Here is a 26776-nt window from a genome sequence, read left to right on the forward strand (position 1 = left end):
ACCCACTGCGCACACCTGCAGGAAGGCCTGGGCTTGCCATCACTTCTCCCCCACTCCTCTTTGTCTGCTGCATTCACTTGGGCTGCTCCGAACAAGCAGTTTACCTTCTCCCAGGCAGGGTTTGTGCCTGGTTTCCTGTCTGTGCAGCATCCCAAACCTGACAGAAGCAGCTCTGTCTCTGCTATAGTGTCCAGACACCACAGTATCCAGAACTGTGGACTGATTTGCAAATAATTATTACGGAAGGAAGCCGTTCCTTCTATAGCTGATAACTTATCTGGTATACATCAGCCCTTCCCCAGTCTTCTCTCTGTTCTTGCTTTAGCCACTCATCCTCAAACACATTGTTCCTTTGTCATGACTATACACCCGTTGTGTACACATTTAAGAAAAAGCCCTTTTTGGTGGCAGGGTTTCTGTAGCAGGACCATTTATATTTGTTGTGGTTAAATCACATCCATTTTCTAATTTGTACCTAACACACACTCAAATCCCTCCTTAAGCCTGAGCTGTACAGGCACATTTTGTCTTTGCTGCTGACTTAATCAAGCAGCAGCGAGCTGCTGTGTGCTCTCTGCAATCTCTGTCTCTTGCACTGGGAAAAAAAAAAAAAAAAAGGAAGGGGGAGAAAGAAACACTTTGCAAAGGGCTGCTATTATCCATGCACTACAGCAACAGCATATTTAGTGCTTGTGGCTCTGGGGCTGCAGTAATTAATTGTGTGTCTGACACTTTGGCTGGCACAGCCTTGCACCCAGAGCTTTCCCATCACAGCAAGCACCCCGGTACCCATTCATGACAAAATCAGTCCCCCCAGGCCCCTCTGAAAGACAGGCACTCACCCCAGGCATGGTGGGGAGGTTGCGGGGGGAGCTGTCCAACTCTAGGCAATGCTGGGAGCTGGGGCAGCTGGGGTGGGGGGCTACACCAAGGGGCTGATAGGGAAGCCTGGAATCTCCATCCCTTCCCCACCTCATGAACACAGCTCTGCTCGGGGTCCTCCTCCCACCCCAATCCCAGTCTTGGACACAATCCTGTAAAGTCCTCATAAAGATGCTCTCTGCTCCGATACAAGCCCCACTGGCTGGAGAGAGGGTGTCTCCCCAAATCCCCCTTTCCTTTCATTCCCGTGGCAGGTGGAGCATCCCCACCCCTCCGGGAGGAGATGAACGCTGCAAGCCCTCCTCCATCCCCCCCAGCCCTGGCTGCCTGCACAAGGAGAGGAGGTTCTGGGGGTCGGACGGGGGGGTGTTGAAGCGGGGACCCTCCGCCCGCCCTCCCCGTGGCCGGGGCTGCGCCTGCCCTCCCTCCGCTGCTTCTTGCGAGCGACGCTGCTCAGCGTGTGCTGAGGGAAGAAGGGAGGAGGGAGAAGGGAAGGAGGGAGGAGGGAGGGGACCTCCCTATCTGGCTCTATCTTCTCCGCTGCCTCTCACATGCTCCGGGAGGGCGATGCGGCTCCCCGCGTCCCGCTGAGCGAGGCCGCCTGCACCCCGCCGGGGCTGCCCGCAGGGCGGGGGGCTGCCCGCGCCCCCCTCGGCCTCCGCAACCCCGCCACCCCCGCTCCGACCCTCGGGGGCTTTTATTATTTTATTTCGTTTGGGTTTTACTTTATTTAGTTTTATTTTCTTTTCTTTTATTTTTGTTTTATTTAACCCTCCTGGAAAAACAAAACAAAACAAACAAAAACAAAAACAAAGCCGCCGCTGCCTGCACCGACCCCCGCGGGGCTGGAGAGGCTGATGCGGCCGCCAAGGTAAGCGGGGCGGGGGACTGGGGGCCCCCCCGGCCGCATGTCCCCGGCTCCCTGCATGGCCCTTCCTCCTCCGGACCTGTTGAGGCTCCCGGTCCCCGCCTGCCTCCCCCCTCCCCGGCTGTTTTATTTTTTTAAGGAACCTCGATTCTTCCCATTTTCCCTGCCCAGCGCTCCCTGCCCGGCTCGGCGCTAGCTGGCGTGCATGCGGTTATTCATTTATCCTCCCTTCTGATGGTTGCCACTAAAGCTGCTCCCTGCTGCGCTAAGTCAATCGAGTAATTCCTTGCAGACCACTGATGAGAACTGAAAACATCCTCCCCAGTATCTCCCCCTTTTCCTTGGATAGCTCTTCCCGGGGATGATCGCGATTATAGAGACCGGAGCGGGGGCACAAAGCTTTCCTTGAACTCCTCTGGTTGCACAGCGCTGGGGGGTCTGCCAGCTCCGAGGGGAAGAAGGTCGGGAGGGTGACAGCTGGACAGATGTGGGATATGGCAGGGATGGTCACATCTGTGGATGGGCAGCTGGCGCGTGGCTGAGCAGGGGGAGAGAGTTTGTTCCTGATGCCCTGAGTCCGTAAATTGCACTAAACCTCATCCAGGGGACGGGGGACAAAATTCAGCCCCCAGCCGGGACAGTTCAGAGGCACCGGCCAGCGCAGCCCCTGTCCGGGCTCACTGCCACTCTGAGACATGCATGTTGCCCTTCCTAAAAATTATATATATTTAAGGAAACCGGGCTGCGTTTGCAAGACAGGTGCTTTTTGTTGTGGTGGTGGTTGCGAGGCAGGAGATGAAAGTTTGGTGTTGTTTTGATGTGATTCTTGATTGCTGCCTGTTGGAGTAATTGCATCGCAATTGCTCAGAGGTAGAATCAATTTCCCCAAATTGAGATTTTAATGGGAGCTCGCAAGCTGCTGTTATGTCATGTGGTTTAAGGCGGCGTTGGATCGCATTTATTTTATAAACTGGATACTTTTGCAGGCGGCGCAGGGATAACAGCACCACCCAGCGGGGCCACAGCCCCGGCCCAGCCCAGTCCCAGCCCAGTTCCCCCCAGTCCCAGCTCAGCTCAGCTCAGCTCCAGCTCCTGTCCCAGCCTTAGTCCCAGCCCAACCTCAACTCAGCCCAGTCTCAGTCCCAGCCCAGCTCATTCCCAGTCCACCGCAGTCCCAGCCCAGCCTTAGTCCCAGCTCAGCTCCAGCCCAAGCCCCGAGCCGGGCACACCCGGGAGGGTGCCCGGTACCAGCTCCAAGATGTTCCCCCTCCACAAAACTTCCCAGTTTCGTTTGCCAAAATCCTACAGAAGTGCTGGAAAAGTTGTTTGGGTTTTTCCCCCCTGCCCATAATAAGGAATGTCTCTTTCTCAGGTATTCAGGACAAAGTTTTAAATCAGCTGAGGACACTGTCACTTAGTGTTTCGTGACCGAGAGGGCAGGAAAGGTTTCCTGTGTTGGGTTGTATTTGGGTTATTTGTATTTGGCCACTGCTGTCAGGAATTGACAGAAGGGGACGTGGGAAAGGTGGTTGGGTTTCACAGAGCGTTTTCCATAGGATCCTTCAAACATCCCTTGCTCAAAGGGCTGCAGATGTGGATTTGCAAACACTTGATGCCATCTCCCACCTTTAAATGAGATGGAGGAGATGTCCTTAGCTGACCTGTCAGTCAGAAGCGGGGAATTAGAGAGCTATGTTTGCACTTTCTCAATATATCAGGAGCTTTTAAAAGCAGCAGAGAAAGACTGTCCCATTCCACAGACTGGCTCCTGTCTCTGCTGATAAACACACAGTTCTCTGCAGCTCTTCTGGTGTCCCTGCCCAGGGCAGGGGGGCTGGAACTAGATGATCTTTAAAGTCCCTTCCAACCCAAACCATTCTGTGATTCTATGATTCTGAGCATTTTTTGGCAGTTCAGATTTAGCCATCTTTTCTGCTGAGCTAACATTTGGCCATTTGAACTCGGTCTTGGGAACCTCCCAGCCCATCTTCTATGTGTTTCACAGGGGAGCCAAGATGTGAAGAAGATACACTAAAGAGATATTGCTTGATATTTACCCCAAAGAGAAGACTGGGCCAGGAAGACCAGCTCCCTGCAGAGAACTAAATATACAGATGGTGAATTCCAGCCAGCCTTCCAAACACTGCCGAACAAGGGATGGCTACATGCTCCCATGTGTAGGAGTCAGGCTTTGCAAGCAAGGGAAGGGGAGAGACACAAATGAATGTCACCAGTCAAAAAAAAAAGAGTTGACTTGATGAACTCTGAAAATATTGCTGCTTGTTTTGCTTTCTGTCATGGGTGACAGCCCATCTTCCCTTCCCCTTGTCCAGCCTGGCTGATTTTCAGCATTTAGAGGTGATTTTTATGGCTGTGAGCTTGAAGCAGGCATTTTGAGCAGAGAGGGTTGCCCACCACAACTTCAGTGGGGGCTGCTGACAATCCGCAAATCTACAGATGCAAAGATGCAAGTCAACAAAGCATTCTTATATTTTACTTATTGGTGGTACAAAGCTATATTTTATTCCACCTTCAACCCACCAGCCTCTTTTTGATGAGTTGATGAGTCTGTCGTTCACAGGGGCAGCTGTGGGGAGGGGGATTATCTAAACCAGCAAACTCCTCTCTGCACTTTGCTATGCAAGAGTGGGTCAGTCTTCTGAGCCCAGTTCTGTGCCATCACTTCTGCCTTCCCCTTTCAGTTGCTGCCCAAGTTCGCTGCAGGGCACTAAGGAGACCTTGAGAGGACACTTTCCCTGTCAGCTGCTCTACCTGCAAGGCAACTGGTTGGTAGGGAAGGGGGTTTAGATGTGTATTCAGCAGCTCTGAGGTGCACGGCTCAGGGAGAGCATATGCTTGTTTAGCCAGGGAAACTGTAAAATGATAAAAAAATGGAGTGATGAGTAAAAGGAAGGTCTTTGAAATTAACTGCAGCGTTTTCCACTATTGCAGACATCAGAGGTGGCTGTTACTGCATAAAGATGTTGGGGTTTTGTTGGTTCTTGTTCAGAAGTTTTTTTCTTTAATAAGGGCACTATTCAGAACACAAGTGTTTGGGTTTACCTCCACAAACATTTTGACATCAGCTGTCAAACTTCTCCAGACAAAATCTTGGGGGTTTACACTCCAAACTTCCTTTCCTCCTCCTTTAAGGAGCAGTTTGCTTTTTGCTGCTTACCCTAAACACACATATTTCTCTGCAGAACATTTCAGGATTAGCTTTTTGCAGGGGTGATCATGGCTTATCCCAGACAGGCCATGAGATGAATACCTTGTCCTGAGGCAGAACAGGCAAAGGCACATGTGTGGAGATAGTGGTGTGAAAAGTGGCCATGCAGAAAGTTCATGGGAGAGTCAGGAGCAGACAAGGAGCCTTGACATCCATTCCTCTAACTACTAGTTGCAGTCCTTAGAAATACCCATGTTTACTATTTTAGCCATATAATTACAGGTAGTGAATAATTCCATTAGGAAGGCTGTAAGGGGAGCTCTCATCTGCAAACCTTTGGGTGCAAATCAGCCACATTCATCCAGCCCCACTAAATCCCACAGCCACGCACGGTGTGACGCAGGGCAGAGGAAAGTAAAGTTCAGGCTGGTGATCCCGGCTGAGCGTCCCATGGGAACTGGGAATCTTCCAGCTCATCCTGCAAAAACCTCGGAGAAGGCTGTGATTGGCAAGTCACCCCTCTGCAATGACACCAAACACGGGGATCAATGTGCAGATGACCGCGGAGGTGCCTGTGCCCTGGGGCCGAGCCGCTGCACGGCTGAGCTCTGCCGTGGTTGCGTTTTAGTGGTGGGTGGTTTCCCACACACTGTTTGCAAAGAGCACGGGGCTCAGTGCTGCCTAAACAGGGAGTCCTGGATGGGATTTAAGAGGGAAAACACAGTTGCTCCATGTTTCCAAGCCTGGATATCCCCATTAAGCAAGGCAGAGACCCGAATTTCGCACAGCCTGCGATTCAGCAGGCAATTTAAAGTCCAGGTCTTTGACTGAGCTAATCAGAAAGGCGAAGGTTATTTGAAAAACACAGGAGGGGGAGCAGGATCTCAGAAACGCACCTTATTTGGGGCCTTTTCCTCCCTGAAGTTACGGTTTGGACACATCTGTTGTTTTCTCCAGCGAAATCCGCTGCTTTGATCGGTGCCAAGAACAGCAATCCCATTTGCAATGCATGATGCAACGGAGCAAAATCAAGGAGAAATTTTTACAAACTGGAGCCAGGGGCACCCGACCGTTGCTTTATGGCAGTGCAGTTTTCCCTACACCAAAGGCAGAATTTCCATCAAGGGTCTTATTTTAAATATGAGGCTTCAAACTGGATTCCAGGCTATCGTTGCAATGTGTCAGCTTGCCCCAAAACGGCAATACCAAAGTGGTGCTTTAGGTCAAATCATCAAAACAGCCTCGCAGCAGCTATTTAACAGCTGGGTTTTAAAAGTTCATAATTCAGATTTTTTTTTGAGTTAAAAATAAATAGATCATGTTAGATGTCATCAGTGGGGATAACAGCAGAAGTGATGTTTTTCATTTTGAAATAAAAGCAAAAGTCACATTGCAAGAGGCGAGGGTGAGAGCAAGAGAAAGGAATTTGGGGTCTGAAACCCCATCCCCTGGACCTCCCCCCCCTTTCCTGGGCTCCCCCTAGCTCACAGATCCCCTCCCTCCTCCCCTCGGGCTCCTTCCAGCCTCCCAGGCCCCTTCCAGCTCCAGCTGCCTACACATCCCATCAGCAGGCATTTCTTCTTGGGTGGTAGGAGCAGCTGGCAGGGTTTGGACATATTTGCCCCTGTTTGACATCCCCCACAAAGAGGTGCTTCGAGTCGGTGTTCCTCCCACACTGCTTCTGCTACAGGTCTGGATCCGGCCTGCCAGCTTTCATCTCCTGCCCAGCTCTGCCCGCTCTGGCAGCTCCTCTGCACACAGAGCTCCTTCTGATTTTAGTGGACACCGTCTGACTGCAGCTCTAGGGCCAGCAGGACCAAGACAGATCTCCACTCAGGCAGGAAAGGCCACAGGATTTTGGATCCCATCTGGGTCCCAGATGGAAAAGCCTCAGTCTTTTAATTCCTGTTGCAGCCTGGATAAAGCCTCAGAGAAGCTCCTCCTTCATTTGAAGGCAGGGGGCTCACACCCCTCACAGAGAAATAGGTGTTAATAGATATCTTTGCTTCTTGGATATTTATTCCCACCTCCTCTTCCTCCTTCCATGGGATATTTGTTGTAGCTGAATTACAGATTCGATCCGAGACAGGGAAGAGATCACAAACTCTTGTTGGAGACTTTAAGCTACTGTCACTCCAAAAATCATCCTTAAGGATGTTTGTGAGGTGGAAACTAAAGAGGTTTCCAAGGACAACTAGAAGAAAAGTGAAGGAGCATCCCAGGCCTACAGCTTATAACAAGTTGCAGGAGAGAAGACCCATGGTCTTACAGAGTTGGAGGAAGGGTTGTGTAAAACAACCAGCCTCCCTTCATTCTTTGTCTAAGAAGCCCAAGAGAAAGGAGATGAAACATCGGGGTGGTAAGGGGGCATTCAATCAAAGGAGGGCTAATGATCCAAAACAGGGAAGTTATTAAAGCCTACACCCTCATTCAGAAGTGAAATTGTCTTAGTTCACTGTGGCTAAAACATCCTTTAAGGGAAATTTTTAAGAGATCCAAGCTAAGTGGATGCCTTGCTCCTGGCCTAGCCCTCTCGTGGGTGGAGCAGACCCCTGAGTTGGTGGGGATTAAGATCCAATCTGCTCACCTCCTCACGCTGTGGCATTGCAGGAGGTGGAAAAGAGCAGGATCTTGAAGCCCAGCAGGCAAATGCCTGTGTGCTCCAAGCTGCTGCTCTGTCCACATGGGTCATGAGCAAGTAGAGTTCTCCTAGGGTTGCAGTCTGCCTGGGGGCAGCCCAAAGGGTCTCTGAGGGGGGCTTACAGAGTGAAACCCTCAGGACAATCCTACCAACACACCTGGTAAGACTTTCCCCCAGCAAATGCTGAACAACCAGTTCTATACGTGGGCTGGTGGTGCAGATGAGATTGTGGTGGAGGTCCTGAGAGAGTGCAGGTACATGTTAGTCCACTCCATCAGTCCTTGGCAGGTTAGCAGCTGGATTTGGGGTACCTGACAGTTATTCCCTTATCTAAGGAGTGACAGCCTAATGATAAGGATCTATGAAACTTGCTGTTTGTGAGTCACCTGGCCTTACTTCACCACTGCCAGTGCCAGTGCAGGTGAATGACCTGGAACGGTTGTGAAACACTCACACCTACCACGCTGCCAGGACACGGAGGACACGGAGGAGCTCCTTGTGCTGAGGCAGTCCATACCCCAGCAGGCCGGGGTCCTCAGCACTGCTCTCACAATCAATTTCTGCCCCATATCAGCTGTCTGGAGACTCCCTGACTCAGTTTCCCCCTCTGCTGTAGGACAGCCCCTTTGCCCCAAATTGCTTAATTTTTGGGCAATCCAAAGCGCTCTTGTCAGGCCCATGGGAGAAAGGCAGAGAGGGCACAGTGGGTGTTGAGACCCGACGGGATGGGAGGAAGCCTCTCTCCCAAATTACCACCGAGGTGCGATGCGTGACGCTGGGGAGGAGACGGGGAGACATCAAGAGCCCTTCCCGCAGCCCATCTTGCGTAGGACCACCGCCACCCCCTTCCTACAGGGCACGGGAGAGTCTGATGGCTCCATCCACAGCAGTAACCCCCTTGCCTGCGTCTCGCCGGCTCTTTTTCCCCGCTCCCTCCCTTACTCCCATGGCCGCAGCCGCTCCCGCCCCTTCCCGCAGCATGGCCGGGGAGGCGGGCGCGCTCGCAGGAGGAGGCGCCGAGGAGGATGCAGGCATTGGGAGGCAGCGGGATGATTGATGGTTTGGGCTGGTTTGTAATGGGAGGGGACGGAGAGGAGGAGGAGGAGAAGGAGAAAAAGTCTGTGTAATCTTTCAGTGCGGAGCCCGGAGCTGGGGCCGCCCGTCCCTGCCGCGCTCCGCGGAGCCATGTGGGGCTTTTGATTTCATTTTTCCCCCAGTTCTTTCTTTCGATTGATTTATTTTTCCCCTTTTTTTCCTCCCTCTTCCTCTCTTCCCTTCTTCCCCCCCTTTTTTTTTCCCCTTTTTAAACTCTTCTTCCAGGGAGAGGATAGTGGTTAAAGCTCGAGCTGGATGGATGGGTATGGGGAGAGGGGCAGGATCCACAGCCCTGGGACTTTTCCAAATCCTCCCTGTCTTTCTCTGCATCTTCCCTTCAGGTAAGAAACAGCCTCTTTATTTTGCAGACTTCTTCCCTGTGTTTCTGGCAGCCCTTGGATCGCCGCCCCCGTTCCCCTGTCCCTGGGCCTCTTTCCCTCTCCCTCTCCTCGCAGCAGTTTGCCACATGTTTAAAATAAGCAAGTGGGGCTCAGATTTGGTGCGTGCCCCCCCAGTTCCCCTTTCCCCGAGCAGTTGCGGTGGGTGTTTTTCCTTGACCTCATCGTCTTTGTCTCCCCGCTCCTCATCCCACAAGGAAGGAGATGGTGGAAATCAAAGCGGCGAGGGCAGCCGGGGGGGGGTGTTCCTGACAGCGCCAGGTTACCTTGTTCTCCCCTTCCCGGGTGCCGTGAAAGGAAGGGGGACACGGGGGGAAAGGGCGGCACACTTGAGCACCCCGACGCCAAATTTCTCCCTTGAGAGCAGTGGGGTCCCCGCTCGGAGCGCCCCCGGGAAGGGCAGAGCCAGGGAGCGGTTGCGGAGGGGTTCAGGGGTGTCGTTGCTTTGTGTTTTGGGGAAGGTGGGGTGTGCAGGGGTCGCAGGGCCCCGCGGAAGGGGGAGCGCGGCCCCGGCGCTCACCTGGGCCGGCGGGCGGAGGATGCGCGGGCGCTCCGAGCGGGCGCCCCTTCTCCCCGCAGGTCCTCCCGGGGGTTTGGGGGCTCGGCATCTTTATTTGGTTGGAAATCTCGCCCCGGCTGGGCTGGGAGCTGTTGTGCTGTCCGAGGGCGGGATGGCAACCAAATGGTCCCGCGAGCATCGGCACCCCCGGGCCGGCCGCTCGCACCCGCCGCGGGGCTCGGCCCCCCCTCCAGCCCCAGCCCCGCTGTTTGTATTGTGTCAGAAAAGGGGAGAATTTCAGAATTACAGCTGAAAACGCCATCTGTTTCCAATGAATCCCCCATAGTTTTTCACAATGTTTTTGGCAGATCTCTGCCTGCAAATTCCTTCAAGCCCTGAGTGCTTGTTTTTGTTGGGGGAGGGGAAACCCAGTCCACAGAGGCGGATTTGTTCCTTCCAAAACTCTCCAGTTTCTTTACCTCTTTTTTTTTTTTTTTTTTATTTGCAAGGGGGGGAAAAAAAAGGAGAGAAAGCAGGAGGGAGAAAGAAAAGCTCTAAGGCTTAAATCTCCCCATCCCTCTTTTTTTTTTAGTTTAGTAAAACTTTCCTTTTACTCTTTTTAATTTATTAATTTTTAAATCGCCTCTGCCTTTCTTTTGCATAACCGTAGGTGAAGCAGTCTTGCACACACATGTAGGAAATAAATAAATAACTGCTTTCTTTACGCCCTTCCTCCCCTTTTGCCCTCTTCGCCCTCTTCCGAAGGCGAAAGGAAAACCTTTCCAGCGCTGGCCCTCTGGACCTCACTTCTCCCATGGGACTTCCCAGCAAGGCTGGAAGCTGAACCCCCTGTTTTTTCTGGAAACTCTGGAGCTGCTCCCATATGTGTTGCTTAACGCCCTTTTCGGAGCGGTTGAGTTGCAAAGCGTCGAGGCTGTGAGATTTACGGTGCAAGAAAGAACTTGATAGGAGATCTGGCTGGCTGCTTTGTTTGATTCTCCCTTCAGCAGTCAAATAAGGTGCAAAGAACTGGCAGAACGAGGCGATCCGGAGCCCGCGGGAGTGGGGCGCAGGCGGAGACAGGGCTCCCCGTGCCCAGGGCTGAGAGCACACTGGGGGCTTTTTTGAAAGCTTTTTGGGGTGGGAAGGTAGGAAAAAAGGGGGGGATTTATTCCTTGACATATCCTTTGCCCCTTTTTCCCTGCGCTTCCTGGGAATTTGTGGGTTCCCAACAGATTCCCAGCAACGAGGAGGCTTCGCACCCCTCCTGAGAGCCCTGGGTGAGCAGGGCCGCTGGAGGCTGCCCAGGCGGGCGCTCAGCGTGTCAGATCAGTGCCTCGCCGAGTCCTGCCCTATTTATTTGCTTAAACCCCCCCTACACTCACACCCCGGGCTGGATTCCCACTTGTACTGCTCTCACACCGATGGCTTCGCCCTGCTGCCTCCTGGGCGGCCCCCACCAGTGAGTGCCCTCGGGCTGGGGGCACTGGCATGGGTCAGGATGACCCTGGGGCAGCTGGGGAAGGAGGTCTGGCCAGAGCAGGCCACTGCTGACAGTTTTCCTGGCAGAAGCCCTGCTTGGAGCTTGTGTCAGGTCTCAGTGTTGAATGCTCAGGGGCGCTCTCCCCTCCCAGCTGAGACCCTGATTTCCTGGAGTGCTCAGCTGACCCCCATCTGTGCATCCCAGTACGAGCTGTGCTGAGTTTTCTTGCAAATTCTTTTGTACCCTTTTGTACTTCCAAAATGTGGCCCTGGGTGTTTTGCTCCAGGTGCATCAGGTTTTGCTCTCCCCCTCGTACTACGCTTTGGCTGTTCCCGTTTGTTTTCAGCTTTGTCACTCCTGCCTCCAAAAAAATTTGGAATTTTCTAGCCTTGGTCCATCCAGGCAATGCAGTAGGTTCTAGATAAGGATCCAACCCACTGGGAGATGGATCGGATGAGTTGATAAATGACTTTTGTCTCAGTAGCAGGGAGGTGATCACAGCATTAAGGTGAAATTGAGATGGGGGGCTTAGAGGCTGCTGAGGCAACACCCCCACAATGCTGTGAAGGGGGAGCCCAACCTGGGGAAGGTGGCGGCAGGGGAGGAGGCGCCAGTGCGAGATGTTGTCAGGGCAGAGAAGAAGGGAGGGATTCAAACGTAAACCTGGAAATATTTTGGCTTCCCTGTTTTGTTGCTTGCTCGGAGCTCATCTGGTACTTGGAACAGTGAGTTCTTTGCCATTGCCAGAAAGGCTTGTCGTGGGGCTGGAAGGAGGCACCTTGTTTTTAAAGTAGGTGAGGTGGATACGTTGCTTTTTTCCACAGAAAATCATTAAATTCCTGGCCCTTGGTTACTGGGAACAAGGTGATATTAAGAATGACTGGATTTATCATGAGAGCAGCTGAGGTTTCTTTCTCTGTGGCCTGAACAGCTGTGCCGAGTCGGATGTGCACATGAAAGTGCTCACAGGGCTGGGCAGCCACAAAAACTTCCTGACCTGGGGGCTCTCGGGCTCTGCACAGACCTGCTGTCCCTGGAGAGCCAGGCTGCAGCCCCAGTGACAATGAGTTTTGTGGTCTCTCTTCTGGCTCCCTAATGGGCACATCCCATGAAATATTGTAGACTCTGGCAGGGCTGTGTGGCCCAAGTGAGCCCCTCCTCAGCCCAGGGGATCCCACAGCCAAGCCCTACTGCTCTCAAGGGATGAGTGTTAGTGGGACAGTGAAGAAGGTCAAAGATGAGGGCTTGTGGTCCATTTGGATGAGTGTGATTTGGTTTGATTTGCTTTTCCTCTTGGAGCAGACACCAAACTTGGAGTAAGGGGGAGTGTGGGAACCTAGGACCAAAAAAGCCTCAGGGTCCCAGGTGGTTTGAAGGGGGATGAGGTGAACTCAGGGCTGCTGCAGTCCAGAAGTGATGTGTGTTGGGGTGATAGGGAAGGGTTTTTGGAGAGCATGGGAGATACTTGGAGGTGCAGCTGTGGTGGGGCAGGTGAAGGGATACCCTGGCCTTTTTCAGGCTGTCCTGGTAAATCCCATCCTGATCAGGAGCAAACTGTGCAGGCAGGGCCCTGCTTGGCCACGTGCAGCATCCGGAGCACAGTTGTTAGAGGAGAGCTCCTAAATGCCTTTAAAAAGCTCTGTAGCCTGCACTTGGCAGCTACTGGGATGAAAAGAAGAGGATATTTATTCCGTTGTCCGTGAGCTCTCAAAATAACAGGGCGTTCGATTGTAGCCTCAAGATTGCTTTGCACTCAAGTGCAGCCCGGCTGAGTAAATCACTGCTCCACCAGCTGAAATTCCTGCAGCAAGGGGGAGAATTGAATTATGGCCAACTGCAAAACCAGATGCCATCCCCTTGATGAAGTCATCGGGCTCTCACTGCAGAGAACAAGCTGGCTCCGACACACACAGCCCTGGTAGGCACAGACTGAGCCACTCTGTCTGACTGTGCTGTGTGGGTTGGCCAGGGGCTCATGTCCCACAGCTGTGGGGACAGCAGGTCCTTCAGAAGGGTGTTGAGTCCCACTTTCTGCTGCATGAGCATCCATAGGAGCTTGGCCATTCAGTTCCCAGCAAGCAGAGCTATCGCTGACATACAGGGTTTTATGGGTCAGGCAGAGAGCAAGCTTCACTTGAGCCCAAAGAATTTTCTCCTCCCTCGGTTTCCTCTCCTTCCTGGACAGCTGTTGACTTTGGTCCCCAAAGCCCTAGTAATGATCTATGGCGGTTTGGGTTTTGGACAAGCTACCTTTTTCTCTTGCTGTGTGACACACTCCAGCTGGCCCTTTCTGAGATGACAAGGACATGTGGCAGGACATTTTAGGGATGGATCATGACTCTGGACTTTGCCAGCTCATAGTGATGAGAGTATCACTGTGCTCAGGATGGGAATGGGGGAGCAGCAGGACTGGGGGTGTGGATTCAGTTAGAAAGTTACTTTTTCTCTTAAAATTAAAACCTGAGCCCAGGAGGGGCAGCAATCGAATGCATTTAAAAATAAATAAACCTCTGAAGGTCCGTGGCTGTGAAGGACGGACAGATATTGAGGCTTCTGTGGGGCATGAGTGATGGGGAGGGAGTCTTGTTCTAGGTGGGAGCCCAGCCTGCAGGAAGGGATCCACAAGATCCCCTGCATCCCTGGGTGTGGCTCCAGCATCAGTCAGGTGTCCCCATGGATTTCTGATGGGCTCATGGGGCTGCTGCCATTCAGCCGGGCAGCTGCCACCCCACACCCTGCACAAAACCAACGCCTCCGATTGAGATGCCGCAATTTTTTGGCAGGCATTTAATTGTATAAATTTGCCTCATCCAGATTTATGTGCTCCAGGCTTTTCTCCATCTCGTCGTTTTGTATCTCATTTACCTCTGCGTTTGAAGGGTTGAAATTTCACAAGAGCACGGCAGGGATGATTATTCCTAGAGGGAATCCACACCTGTGAGCAGAAAGCATTTCCCTGCCAGCCCCGCCGCGGCCTGGGTGAGGGGGAGGAGGGTGAGGGACCCACTGCCACACCTGGGGGGCCCCGGGCGCTGGTGGGTGGCAGCTGTGCCTTCAAAGGCACCCTGGGAAAACAGCTTTGGCATGGGGAGAGTGATGTCTGCTGGAAACCTGAAACACTCAGCAGTGGGGGTGGCTGGCAGAGGTGACCTTATCCAAGTACAGCTGCTTCAGAGGGAGGGGGACACGGGTGGTGGTGGCTGGGGGAGGAAGCTGAGGGTGATGTATTGTGCAGGGATGAGAGTGCAAATCCACCTCTCTTCCCACTGGGCTCATCTTTGGTGAAACCCTTCACATCCTCTGTGTCCTCATCTGTAAAATGGACTACTTCCCCAAGGAGTTTTATCGGCTCTTGGGAACTCTTGGTGAAAACATCGGGGTGCTCTTCAACTGGGAAAGTCAGGTGTGTGCAGCTCCACAACAGCTTCCCAGCCTGCAGCAGTGGTGCAGAGCCAGCACTTTTAGTGCCCTTCTGCAGATGGAGAGTCAGAGGAGATAATTTCCCTATTGCTTCCCTCCTTCCTCATCCTCCACCCACCAGCTCGTAGTGGAGCAAAACCTGCATCCTCTGAACCATCCACTGGTGCTGCTTCCTCTGAGCAGGTGAAAGCTCAGTGTTTGTGGCTGAGGCGTCAATCGCAGGAGGAAGATTTGAGAGCAAAGTCTGCGACCTGATTCCTCCTCTCAGCCCATCGTGCCTACTGAACTTCCCAAGATTTTCCAGTAGTTCTCAGAGCAGCATGGCCCTGGCTGCCACCTCCATGGCTGATGCCCTCTCTGGTGGTGTCTGCCCACTCTTCTCCCTGCACGGGGATGTCGAGGTGAGGCTGGAAGAGGAGCAGGGCTGGCCAGGAGGGCTGGGGAGAGATGCATTTGCTCCCGCTGAGCATGCCGGGTCGGCGGTAAGCTGACTCTCCGAGCCAAAAGAGCTGACTAAGTGACAGGAGCCATCAAGGGTTCCTTCGGCAGCATCCGACAGTTTGTGCTGTAGCCGGTGAAGACACTGACTCTGCTTGTTTCCTGCCTGTACTTGCCCCGTGTCTCTGCGACTCCTGGAGAGGAGGGATGGGGGGCCGTGAACTCAGCGCTGAGGACAAAAGGGAGTTGGCAGTGGCAGGTCCTCCAGATGCTTTAGTGATTGACACAGGTTGAAACGAGAAAACTCCATCTTGTGTCGTTCTTTTGACTTAAAGGAACTGGTTTCTCCTTTCCCCAGCATCCTCTTGAGCAAGACAAGGATTGGGTCAAACGAGGCTGGGTGGATTGAGGTGTGTGTGCTCTCTGGTACATCTAAAGTTACTCTGTCATACGCAAGTACAGCCTTTGCCTGGATTTAGTGCATGTGCTGCTTTTGCCAGTGGAAAAGAGCACAAAACCCCGGCCCCAGCGTGGAAGGTGGCCCCACAGAGCCAACCTCCCCACGCACACCCTTGCAAAATATGAGCCTGAGCTCTTTAAGAGTCAGGTTTATTTTTCTCCTTCAGTTCCCTCCTCCCGGTCCTGCCCCCACTTCAGTGCAACTGAAACCTGATCTAATCCCTTTGCACATGGGTAATTTATTGGTCTATTGGGCTTTTCTTGATGGCAAATTGCATTGTCTTTCTTCCTGGGTTGAGGCTTTGGAGCAGTTTGCAGCATTCCTGCAGCTTTTTTCTCAGGGCTGATCTTTCACACCCCCTCTGAGCACAGTCAAATCAGTTTTATTGGGCCTCTTTGTTATGCAAACAAGGCAATAATAACCAGGCTATTATTCTGCAAGATTGTGCTTGATTAACAGTTCAAAGGAGGTCGCTGGAAGAGCCCGGCGCTGCCTTCCCGCACAAATCCTTTCACCAAGCTTAGGTCAGGTGGCCCTTGGGTCTTCCTCACCCCAGGGTGCCCTATGGGGCTTCGGGATAGCTGCCCCTGCCCACGACACCCCATCCATCATCCCTCAGGGCTGCCGATGGCACCGATGGGCTCGTTTCTCTCCCTGGTGTGACAAGGCGCCGGTTGATCTGTGTCATAAAATAGAATCACAGAATGGTTTGGGTTAGAAAAGACCTTTAAAAATCACCTTGTCCAACGCCCCCTGCCATTGGCAGGAACATCCTGGGTGTTTCCACGGATGGGGCACTCACCACCTCTCTGGGGCAACCTGTACCAGTGTTTCAGCACCCTAATTGTAAAAATTGTCTTCTTTATATCTGATCTGACAACCCTCCTGGGCATCAAGATGTGGCACCAGCATGGCCACCACTGGGGTGGCTCATGTAGACTTCCAGCAAAGGGCTGATGTTCATTCCCTCAGTTTTTGCTTTGGACTCCTGAAACCTTGCTGGAAGGAATCCCTTCAGCCATGTTTTAAGCAGCAATGTGATTTATTTTTTTCTAACTCTTTTGGGGTCATTTTGGTGCTGGTGGTGACTGCTGTCCGCCTGTGAGCAGAGCAGCCCACATCTCCTGGCAAATGTTGCTGGTATTTAGCACCTCAGAGAATCGTGCCTTTCCTATTGAGGTGTCAGCATAAATATGTTTATTTAGATTACTTAAATAAATATGTGTTTAGGAGCCTAAGTCTGGGTGCTCAGATCTGAGGCCAAAGGTAATTACCTTTTACTGTGTTCTCTGAAAAAGCCTTTTACTGCATGTGTGAGGCTTGCACATCTACACTTCAATCCATGTATTTGGAAAAACGCAGGATGATGTATTTGCATCACATGTGGGTGATGAAATACTTTCCAGCCCGTTAGTAGATATTAAATAACATCTCTTAGCAGTGAACACTTTAAAATTAACAGGTCTGGTTAAAATGCAATCAAGAGTCTTAAAAGAGTTGGCTTTTGCTTACTGAAATTAATTTCCAGTAATTCTCTTTGTTAGAGAAATTACAGGAGAATAGATGAAATGTTGATTTTGTGCTAGTTTTCTGAAAGCGCGTGTGATTTGGGTAAACGAAATCCAGGTTACCCGACACCAGCTTAAGGGAAAATAGGGGGGCACTGGTAATTAAGTGCTATTAAAATTAGATGTGTGCATGTAGTATGTTTGAACACTTAATTTGACAGCGAGTAGTATAATGTACCGATGACAAGGGCAGAGCAGCAGGACTGGGGTCGTGTGATAACCCAAATGCCTGAGTGTGTGTTTGGTGATCCACGGGATGCTTTTTCAATGGAGGACCAGTTCTCTCCAAACCAGGAGCTCTGGAAAAGGTCACATCTCAGTGCCTGCTCAATTCAGTGTCCCGGTGAAAGGGGCAACCTCGGGAGAGCTGTGAGCGTGTCCTTTATCCATATCGCCTGTCGGTGTGGTAGGTTATGCAGGAAACAAGGCTGCTGGAGGGAGGTCTGATGGTGGGGCTGGGCAAACACCTTCCAGTGAGAACTTAAAAGTGCAAACCGTTTAGCTTATCTGGAGGATTGACAAGGGACTTGATTGCAGTGTGTAAATATCTTTGTGGGAAACACACCGGTTACTAACGGACCTTTTACTGCTTTGGAGAAAATCGCTGATTCTTTTTATGTCCTTACAATGAAGTCAGATAAAATCCACTTAGAACCAAGACCCGTGTTTTGTAAAGGTGATAAACTCCTGAAACAGGCCGCCGAGGAACGGGGCAGCTTTTCAGTCTGTGCAGACCGCAGGAATCCTCGTGGGAGGTGTACCTGAACAAATGGGGGGCACTGGGCTACACGGGGGGGCCGCCCTAGTCCAGGTGGTTTTGTGATTTCCTCTGGCTTTAAACTTTCCAAACCCGTTGGTTTCAAGATAACAAAGGAAATTTTGTCTCTGGTTTGAGTGCCACCAAGGTCTTGAAAGGAGATGATGGGGAGTTTGGAAGGTGGCTGGAGGGGTTGAAGTCACCTGTCTATGGGATGAAGGACCCTTTGCCATGGACAAGAATTCACCCAGACCTGGGGATGTCTCACAGATCCCAGGAGAGCCTTGCTGGGTTCCTGCTTGAGAAGGATTTGTTTCCGTGCTAAGTCATCTGTGGTTGAAAAACAGATCCATTGTGAGTCGATGGAAAATAGATTATGCGAAATTGAATAAACATCGTTTCTTGGCCTGGGTACAAATGAGCCTGCACCGCTGTGCCAAAGCTGCTGCCAGAGGGGAGAGGCAAGGCTTGTCAGGAGGGATAAGGGTCGTGTTTGCTCTCCTCCACAGCCTTTGTTGGCCGTGGTCCCTGCCCAGCAGTGTGAGGGAATCACCAAACCTGGTGGCTGCTGGTGAGGTTGGAGAAATGTCCATGGGAAAGGCCAGGGATGAGTGGACGGGGAGGGTGAGCGGCCCCTGAGCTGCCCGCGGCACCTGGCCTGGGAGATCGGGCCTTATATGGGGCCCTGAGCGAAACAGCGAGAAGGGGACGGGTGCCAAAACTGGAGCGATAACATCTCAGAGCAGAACGCTCCCCCTTCAGGCCCAGGGAGGAAGGAGATGCGCTTCCCTGCCCTCCGTTTTGTTGGGATTTTTCAATTCAGTACCTTATAAAGTCATGTGTGACCCTGGGCAGAGTGGCAGTGTGGGATGCTCAGCACTGGGCTGTGTTTTGTACTGAGTGTTGGGGGGCTGTTTTGCAGAGCCCACTCTGCCTACAGGCAGCTGCAGCTCATGCCTGCATCTCCTCATCCAAGTGAATGAAGCAAGTCCTGAAAGAACAGGGGGCTGTGGCTTTATTCCTGCTAAAAAATTCCCCTCTACACAGCAGCTGAAGGGCTGGAGCAGCCAGAGTACTACTGCAGCCTGGACTCTGCTCACAGGATGGGATGCTTTGTGCAGTGCATCCTGGTGCCTTACTGCTCTGTGAGGTGTGTGGGTCCTGTGTGTCCAGGGATGTGTCCTCCAGCTCTTCCTGAGGCTGTGCTGGCAAGTCTGTCTGCAGTGACAGTGCCTTCTGCCACATGCAACCTCAAGGCATCCTCAAGCTGTACATTAGCATAACTACTAGGGAGCAATGACTTCAATTGCCTGATGCCACAAGGGTTTGGGATAACCAGCAGTGGTGGCACTGGTCACACTCCTTTGTGCTGTTTTGACTCCTACCTTCCACTATGATAGTCCTGGAAAACCACAGTCCTGGAATAAATGAGAGAGGGATATGAAAGAATAAATATTTTTAAATGTTTTCCATGCATGCAGAAGACTTAGTAGCAATGTGAGCCTGTGTCCCAGGTCAGAACCTTTTTGTTGAGTCACCTCTGGTCAATGATGAGTTAAAGGCTTTCCACAATGCTTCTTCCAAGTTTAAATGGGATGCTGCCAAGACCAAACAGCTTCTGGGTCCTCGGTACTGTTGCTAGCATCTGAACTTATTAAACATGAATTTTAAAACTGTGAGGAACCTGTCACCATTTCCTATTTGCACTTCACTCTTCTTGGAAACAGAGAGGAGACAGGCTTATTTCTCACAGCTGAATTGCTCAGTGTTTTATAGTCTCAGTCTCCCTTTCTGATTTTCTAGCACCAACTCTGTTTAGGTTTCCATCACTGTGATGTTTAAAACTAAAACATACTGTTTTCCCTGAAACAATGCTGGGTTTTGTAACTTTCTTTCTAAACAAATCTGAAATGCTTTTGGCACATATGCCTTGCCAAGCTCGTTCTAAACAAACCCCGAGACAGGAATATATGGGTACGCGAGAGGCACCACAATAGCATCTGGAAATGGTGGGGCTTTTCTTCTCCTCCTCCTGCTGCCTTTTGTGCCTGAACCCATCCTGTTTCCAAGCACTCCGAGGGGGTCGATTAAGAGGAGAGGAAGGAAAATACCATGAATTTTAAATGGTGTGAGCCTGGGTTCACCCAGCAAGACTCCAAATTGGCAGGGGCAGAGCAGTGTCTGCGACAGTTCAGCGATGGCCAATGTGTTTTTTGCACAGCTGCTTTCCAGGCTGCTCCAGGAAAGCCACACTGCCCCAGGGAGCAGACGTTGCAGGGGGAAAAAAACAGGATCTGAATTTTCTTTGCCTTCCTCCTCCTTGCCAGGAAGCACCGGGGCTCCAGCTGAGCCTGGCAAAGGCCCTGCAGCCTTTGGCTTGGCCTCTGCCTGGGCGATGCACGGCGGGTGGGAAGGGGAGGCGGGGGCTCACTGGCATCCCCGTACCTGCCACGCCGGTTTTTCTCCTCCACCTCTTGTTCTCTCTCAGTGGGCCGTGGTGGGGAATGGGCTCCCAGGGCTGGGCAGAGCCACACAGCAGCCAAGAAAGAGGTTTTCTTGGCTCCTGCTTCTTTCTGGAGGCGCAGGAACACGGGCAAGTATTGCACCCGTCACTGCTGCAGCCATGGGGATGGTGGGGGGGCCTCTGGCTGTGCTGCAGGGTGGGTCACGGTCCTGCTCTAACCTGGGATGTGGCTGGGCACAGCAGTCGTGCCAGCGCTGGGTTTTCCCATGCCCATGAAGGAGGATAAGGAAGGAAGGCAGATTTTTGTGCTGGTAGACCTCAGTCTGGACACAGCACCCAAAACCTCATGCAGCACAGAGCTTTGAATGTCAAACCCTAAAGAGGCATTAAAAACCCCATTGCATCTTCACACCACATTAATGGTCCTCCCTTATCGCTGCTTATGAATATGTCCCATTCTTCCACGCCATGGTTTTCCCCCAGGAGCATTCATCTAAAGGCTGGGTGCTCTTTCTCTTTTTGGCTTAAATTGGGGCAGACTCTGTTGGTTTCTTTGCCTTTGATGCATGAGAGTTGGGTCATGTGAGAGGGTCACGTCTGGTGAGTGAGTCCCATCACGCGGTAGAGCCGATGTCATGAGTTTGGGCCGCGGGAGGAGGACGCAGCCTCTCGCCGGGGGTAGAGCTGGGTGTCCCACAGGCGAGCACTGACCACCTTGTGTGCTTTCCTCCCCTCTCCTGCAGTGACGTCTCCATGCAAGATCCTCAAGTGCAACTCTGAGTTCTGGGCGGCCACGTCGGGGTCCCACCACCTGGGCGCGGAGGAGGCGCCCGAGTTCTGCACGGCGCTGCGCGCGTACGCGCACTGCACCCGCCGCACCGCCCGCACCTGCAGGGGAGACCTGGCCTACCACTCCGCCGTGCATGGCATAGACGATCTCATGGTGCAGCACAACTGCTCCAAGGATGGCCCCACGTCCCAGCCCCGCCTCCGGACATTGCCCCCCGGGGACAGCCAGGAGCGCTCCGACAGCCCCGAAATCTGCCACTACGAGAAGAGCTTTCACAGGCACTCGGCCACCCCCAACTACACCCACTGTGGGCTCTTTGGGGACCCCCACCTCAGGACTTTCACGGACACTTTCCAGACCTGCAAGGTGCAAGGGGCTTGGCCGCTCATAGACAATAACTACCTGAACGTCCAGGTCACCAACACGCCGGTGCTGCCCGGCTCCTCGGCCACCGCCACCAGCAAGGTGAGCCTCAGACGTGTCCCCAGGGGCTTCTGAACAGCTTTTCTGTCCTCCATCTCTTCCCCCACTTGCACTTCTCCTTGGGGAGGGTAAGATGGAGCATGAGCTCCTCTGAATTAGAATGTTTGTCCCTAAATATGAGATGTCTGTTCTTTTATCCCCAGCCTTGAGTGGCCTGTGGTTTCTTCTTGAGCACATCCAGCCCCATCATGGTGAGCAGGCTGAGGATACTGCAGCTCAGGGGGCCATCATGGCCAAGTGGGGGATTTCAAATTAAGAGAGCTCCCACCTTGGAACTCCAGATTGCTGAACAGCCATCCCAGGAATGATGGTAGCACTTCTTGGGGGACACCCAAGGCCCAGGCAAACCCAGGACTGCCCTCTAGGGAGGCTACAGCTTGCAGGGAAAAGGCTGGAGGGAGCTGAGCTCCTCATGCTGCCTTCCCCTTTGCCCAGGCTTGTAATTGTCTCTGTGGTTTGCAGCCAAGTCAAGGCATTTTGTGGGGAACAGTCTGTTCTGGAGGTGCTTTGACAGCCTAAATAAACATCCTGAAGGTACGAGGCAAGCACTGAGAAAACCCAACTGAAAATGTGCTGCTGTCATACAGCAGAACTTGTATGGCACGGCCTCAGCTTCAGGAGAGACCTGGAGCTGAGGAACTGGTGTGCTGCCCCATGGTGCACAAGCTCTAAAGCTAACAGGGCAATTTTTGTGCCAAAAAAAAAAGGGAGGCTCAGCAGGAGGCATCTTCTTGCTTTTGGAAAATGTCCCGTCCTGCCACATCTGGTCTTCTTCCTGTGTGTTGGGAGAGAAGCATGTGTAGGATGGGCTGCTTCTCAGCTCTGGATGTGACCTCTTTATCCTGAGCTGGAGCTTGCATTGAGGTTTTGACCTGATAAACCTCCTAAAAGATACTCTGAACTCCTTACTCGCTAAAAGACATCGAAAGCTGCTGAAGCTTGCAAGTCTGGCTGGAGGAAAGTGGTCCTTAAGGACCTGCTGGGATTGCAGGATCACCATCTTAATTGAGCCTTTTCACTCCTTATCTGCCTCACAGGCTTGTGGTGAGGAGGTATTAGTCATGAGATGTGCAGCATGAGCTGTGGAGAGCACTGCTGTGTCATGGCTGGAGGACTTTATGCTGTTGGAAAGGATGGGAGCACTTGGCCCATAGGGCTCTTTGTGTTCTCTGCTCACTTCTCCAGCCCTGCCTCACTCTGGCCAGGTCTCAGTCTGCCCCTCCATAGAACCACAAGGAAGGAGATCCCCTTTACCACTTCTCCCTCACAGGCAGAGGTGCAAGAAGAGCAACTCTGCAAGAGGTAGAAGAGGAAGCACTGTTTGTGTGGGAAGAAGAGCAAGTTGCTCTTCTTCCCATGCAAACTCTACTGATCCTTCTCCTCAAGTCTGCCCCATAAAGCCAGGTCAGCAAGGGAAGAGCAAGTGCTGTGAGGTCCTTCCTCTGGCACGGGACCTCAGCCAGGGGTGAGGTTGGGCTCAGTTTGTATCATAGAATCACAGAATTAATTAAGGTTCGAAAAGACCTCTGAGATCGTTGAGTCCAACCATTAACCCAGCACTGCCAAGGCCACCACAAAATCACCCCTAGAAGGGCCATCCCATGGGAACACACTGAACACGTGTGTGCCTGTGTGGTTCTGCGTGGTTGAGGTGGAGCATGACATGTTCTAAGGCCCACAGGGGAAGAGTCGGTTGGTCTGTGAGTGGCCAGGGAACGGAAGAGTTCCAGCCCTTGGGATGTAAATGTCATGGGAGTGAGAGAAGAAGCTCCACTGCCTCTAAGGGAGTCAGGGCTCATCCCCTGCTGCCATCTGGCAGCCCTGGAGGCAAGGCAGTGCTGCGTGCACAGGCATGCCACCACAGGCCTGGGAACAGGGATACTCCACCCAGCTCCAGCTGCAAGGAAGATCCTGCATTGGGCCTGGAGATAACATTGCAGATCCACGTGGTACATTCAGTTCAGCCTTTGGGTCTTGACTCCATACACCCTGTCCGTATCCCTTTGCTGGAGCAGGATGACCATGTCTGGGTGGCTAAAATTGGGGCTTTTAAGCCTGAAGCACCTGCCCATGAGCTGAAGGTCACTCTCCCATCCAGACTGAGCATCCAGCTCATCCACCTTCCACACCACTCCTGGTGGTGGCTGTGTCCTCTCAGGTGGTCATCACTGGTTGTAACCCTGTCCCTTTCCTCCCCCACAGCTCACGATCATCTTCAAGAGCTTCCAAGAATGTGTGGATCAGAAAGTGTACCAGGCAGAGATGGACGAGCTCCCCGCTGCCTTCGCCGACGGCTCCAAGAACGGTGGGGACAAGCACGGAGCCAACAGCCTGAAGATCACTGAGAAGGTGTCAGGCCAACACATCGAGATCCAGGCCAAGTACATCGGCACCACCATCGTGGTGAGGCAGGTGGGGCGGTACCTCACCTTCGCTGTGCGCATGCCAGAGGAGGTGGTGAACGCCGTGGAGGACCGGGACAGTCAGGGCCTCTACCTGTGCCTCCGTGGTTGTCCACTCAACCAGCAGATTGACTTCCAGACCATCCGCTCAGCTCAGGCCACAGAGGGTCGGGCTCGCAGGAAGGGGCCCAGCCTGCCGGCCCCCCCTGAGGCCTTCACCTACGAAACGGCCACAGCCAAGTGCAGGGAAAAGCTGCCCGTGGAGGATCTCTACTTCCAGTCCTGCGTCTTCGACCTCCTCACCACGGGGGATGTCAACTTCATGCTGGCTGCTTACTATGCCTTTGAGGATGTGAAGATGCTTCACTCCAACAAAGACAAGCTGCACCTCTATGAAAGGACACGGGAGCTGGCCCCGGGCAACATGGCTCCCACAGGAACACATCCTACCCTCTGGGTAGCACTGCTGTGTTTGAGTTGGTTGTGCTTGTTATAGAGGTTTGCTCCATCACACCATGGAGAGCAGGGAAAGGGGAGCAGGAGGGAACCAGGGATGAGATAGAGGTGCTGGAAACCGCACAGGTTGTCCTCAGACCTCAGTCTCTCTCTTGGCTGCAAGTCCTCCACCTTCCCAGCTCTTGCCTGGGAGGAACATGCTGCCAATGGGACCAGTCAGGAGTTTTTGCTGGACTGTACCTTGTCTGGACCTTCCTCACCTCCCCCCTCCTCCTACTCCCAGTAGAGTGGGAGCTGAGGAACCCTTGTAGCTCCTCTCCTCATAGCGCTCCCCCAGGTCCCAAAAATGCACATGGTGACTGTGACACTGACGTGCATGAACGTGGCTTTGTCTTCGGAGGCCAGAGCCCGTGAGGAGGGCACGGAGCAGCAAGGCAGGGCCAAGCCTGGCCAGCACAGCAGGGCTGGACATCCTGATCGCCATGGCCAGACTCTGCTTTTTGGGCATGTCCTGCCCACAGCCCTGTTGTTGCAGAAGGTGATGCAGAGGGCCAAAGTGGTGGGGGATGATCCCACGCTTGCTTAGCTGCTAGTGCCAGGCATCTTCTGAGTGGAAGGAGGATGTGTTCCTCAAGCCTTGGCCTGCATTTGCTGTGGTACAAAGGGCATCTCCTGTTCCAGCCAGTTCATCCAACTGATTCACTCAGTAGTTTTATTCCTGTCTCCCTTGTCTCTGCCCGGACCCACAGTGGACTCTTGATAGCAGTGGGAGAAACCTGGCCAGTATTCAAGTGGTTCCTGCAACTTCTGCCCAGCGTTGGATGAGTTTCTCACAGCATTTGCTCTCTGGTCCCCTAAAACTGGCAGCAGGGCAGCTGCTCAGTGGGAGACCCAATCCACACATCCTTCCAGCCCCTCACCAGCTCGGCCTGGCCCTGGGGTGGAGCAGGAGTGTGGTACTCCTTTTTTGCTGCTAGGTCTCTGCTCTGCTCCCCATCCTGGGGCCGCGGCTTGCAACCCCATTGCAGACCAGTTGCACCTTAAGCCGTTCTGGGCTTGAATCAGAAATGGGGCAATGTTAGAAATCCAGCCAGGAGATGGGACGCAGCAGAGGACCCCCCCAGCTGCCTCCAAATGTCTGTTCCCTGTCTCAAAACCATCAGTAGTCTCCTCCTCCACCATGTAATGCTGCCCATCTCCTCCTCTCCATGTTCCTCTGTGGTTCACCCCATTGCTCACTGAACAAATCCAGACCACCTTTGGTCTGCGCCTTTGAGACCTCCTGGTGGGTTTCCCCTCCTTTCCTCAGGGGGAAGTTTCCAGAAACAAGCCCCAAAACACGTCTCACACTTGGGGGCACCTCTTTCCTCTCAAGGGAGGTCTCTGGGCATGATGAAGACAAGCTGTAGCACCAAAAGAGGTGGGAACAGGCTAGGTTTGGCTGGTGCCAAGAGGCAGCCTGGTGTAAATACTCAGCGTGACTATTCATTGTGTCCTAACAGCTCTAGAGCTCCATTTGTAAAGCAGCAGAGAAATGCAAACTTGTGTCAATGGATGTAATTTATATTGTCTCTTTAATATATAAAGCCCTGGCATTGATCTCGTGTGACTGTACAGATGAAGAGATGTAATTGGTTTTTAAATGTTTAAGGAAAGAAAAGAAACAAAAAGATGTGTTTACTACTTTGCTCCTTGCTTTGTTTGCTGGTGCCCCAGATACTCTGTTTAGGGAGATTTTGAAATAAGGATATCACAGTTTGGAGACTCTGAGGGGAGCAGCCACTGGACCATGGCACAGGACAGTTTAATTTCCCAATGCACTAGTTGTTCAGCCAGGCTGATTTGGACTTTTTATTTCCTTTGTCCAAGAAAAAAACCCAAGTTTTTATCTTCCCTAGAAATTCAAACCCCAAGTTTTAAAAGCCAAAATTTGTCTCTGGGTCAGAGGAAACATTTGTTTCTTGCAGTGTTGCCCCATATCTAACAGCAGCTGTGCGCAGCATCCCTCTGAAGACATGGTGCTGCTTGAAAGCTGCCTGAGCTGGCCCAGCCACAGTGTACCAACAGGTCAGTAATTCCCCTAAGACCTCCCTTTCCTGTAAAACAATCACCCCACGGCACAATGTGCTGTGGTTTAGGGGTGGTTTCCACCCAAGGAAAGTCTGGTTATGGCGTGGCTCAGTCCCTCTGTCCAGGTGGGCGCTCCAGTGGTGGCCGCTGGCGTACGGTGGTTGGGGTATCCCTATTTTAGAAGCAAACAATGAAGCACTTTATTTTGGTTGTGTTTGACCCAGTCCTGGTTAAAGGTGAAGTGTGGCCAAGAAGGACCCGATACTTGGAAACAAAAGAAAAAAAAAATACATAGGCAAAGGGGGGGCATTATGAGAAGGCCCCCCTGACCTCCTCCCTGCGCTGAGACCCTTGGGAGTGTCACCATATGTACATACTGTAAATTATTTATTGAGAGAAATGCAAGTAAAGTTTGAGGTTTTTTGACAATAAA

The 26776-nt window shown here is 52.5% G+C and overlaps 1 protein-coding gene across 1 annotated transcript; it reads left to right on the plus strand.

Moving 5' to 3' along the window:
• The first annotated feature begins 1556 nt into the window (after positions 1-1556).
• Positions 1557-26776, plus strand: RGMA (repulsive guidance molecule family member a). Its single transcript, XM_017805258.1, has 4 exons — positions 1557-1753; positions 8881-8996; positions 20886-21397; positions 23618-26776. The coding sequence occupies exons 1-4, from the start codon at positions 1740-1742 to the stop codon at positions 24311-24313; spliced, it is 1338 nt and encodes a 445-aa protein (XP_017660747.1). The 5' UTR covers positions 1557-1739; the 3' UTR covers positions 24314-26776.

This window comes from Lepidothrix coronata, unplaced genomic scaffold (assembly GCF_001604755.1).
Source record: "Lepidothrix coronata isolate B3197 unplaced genomic scaffold, Lepidothrix_coronata-1.0 Scaffold11, whole genome shotgun sequence".
In the NCBI taxonomy this organism is placed as follows: Eukaryota; Metazoa; Chordata; class Aves; order Passeriformes; family Pipridae; genus Lepidothrix; species Lepidothrix coronata.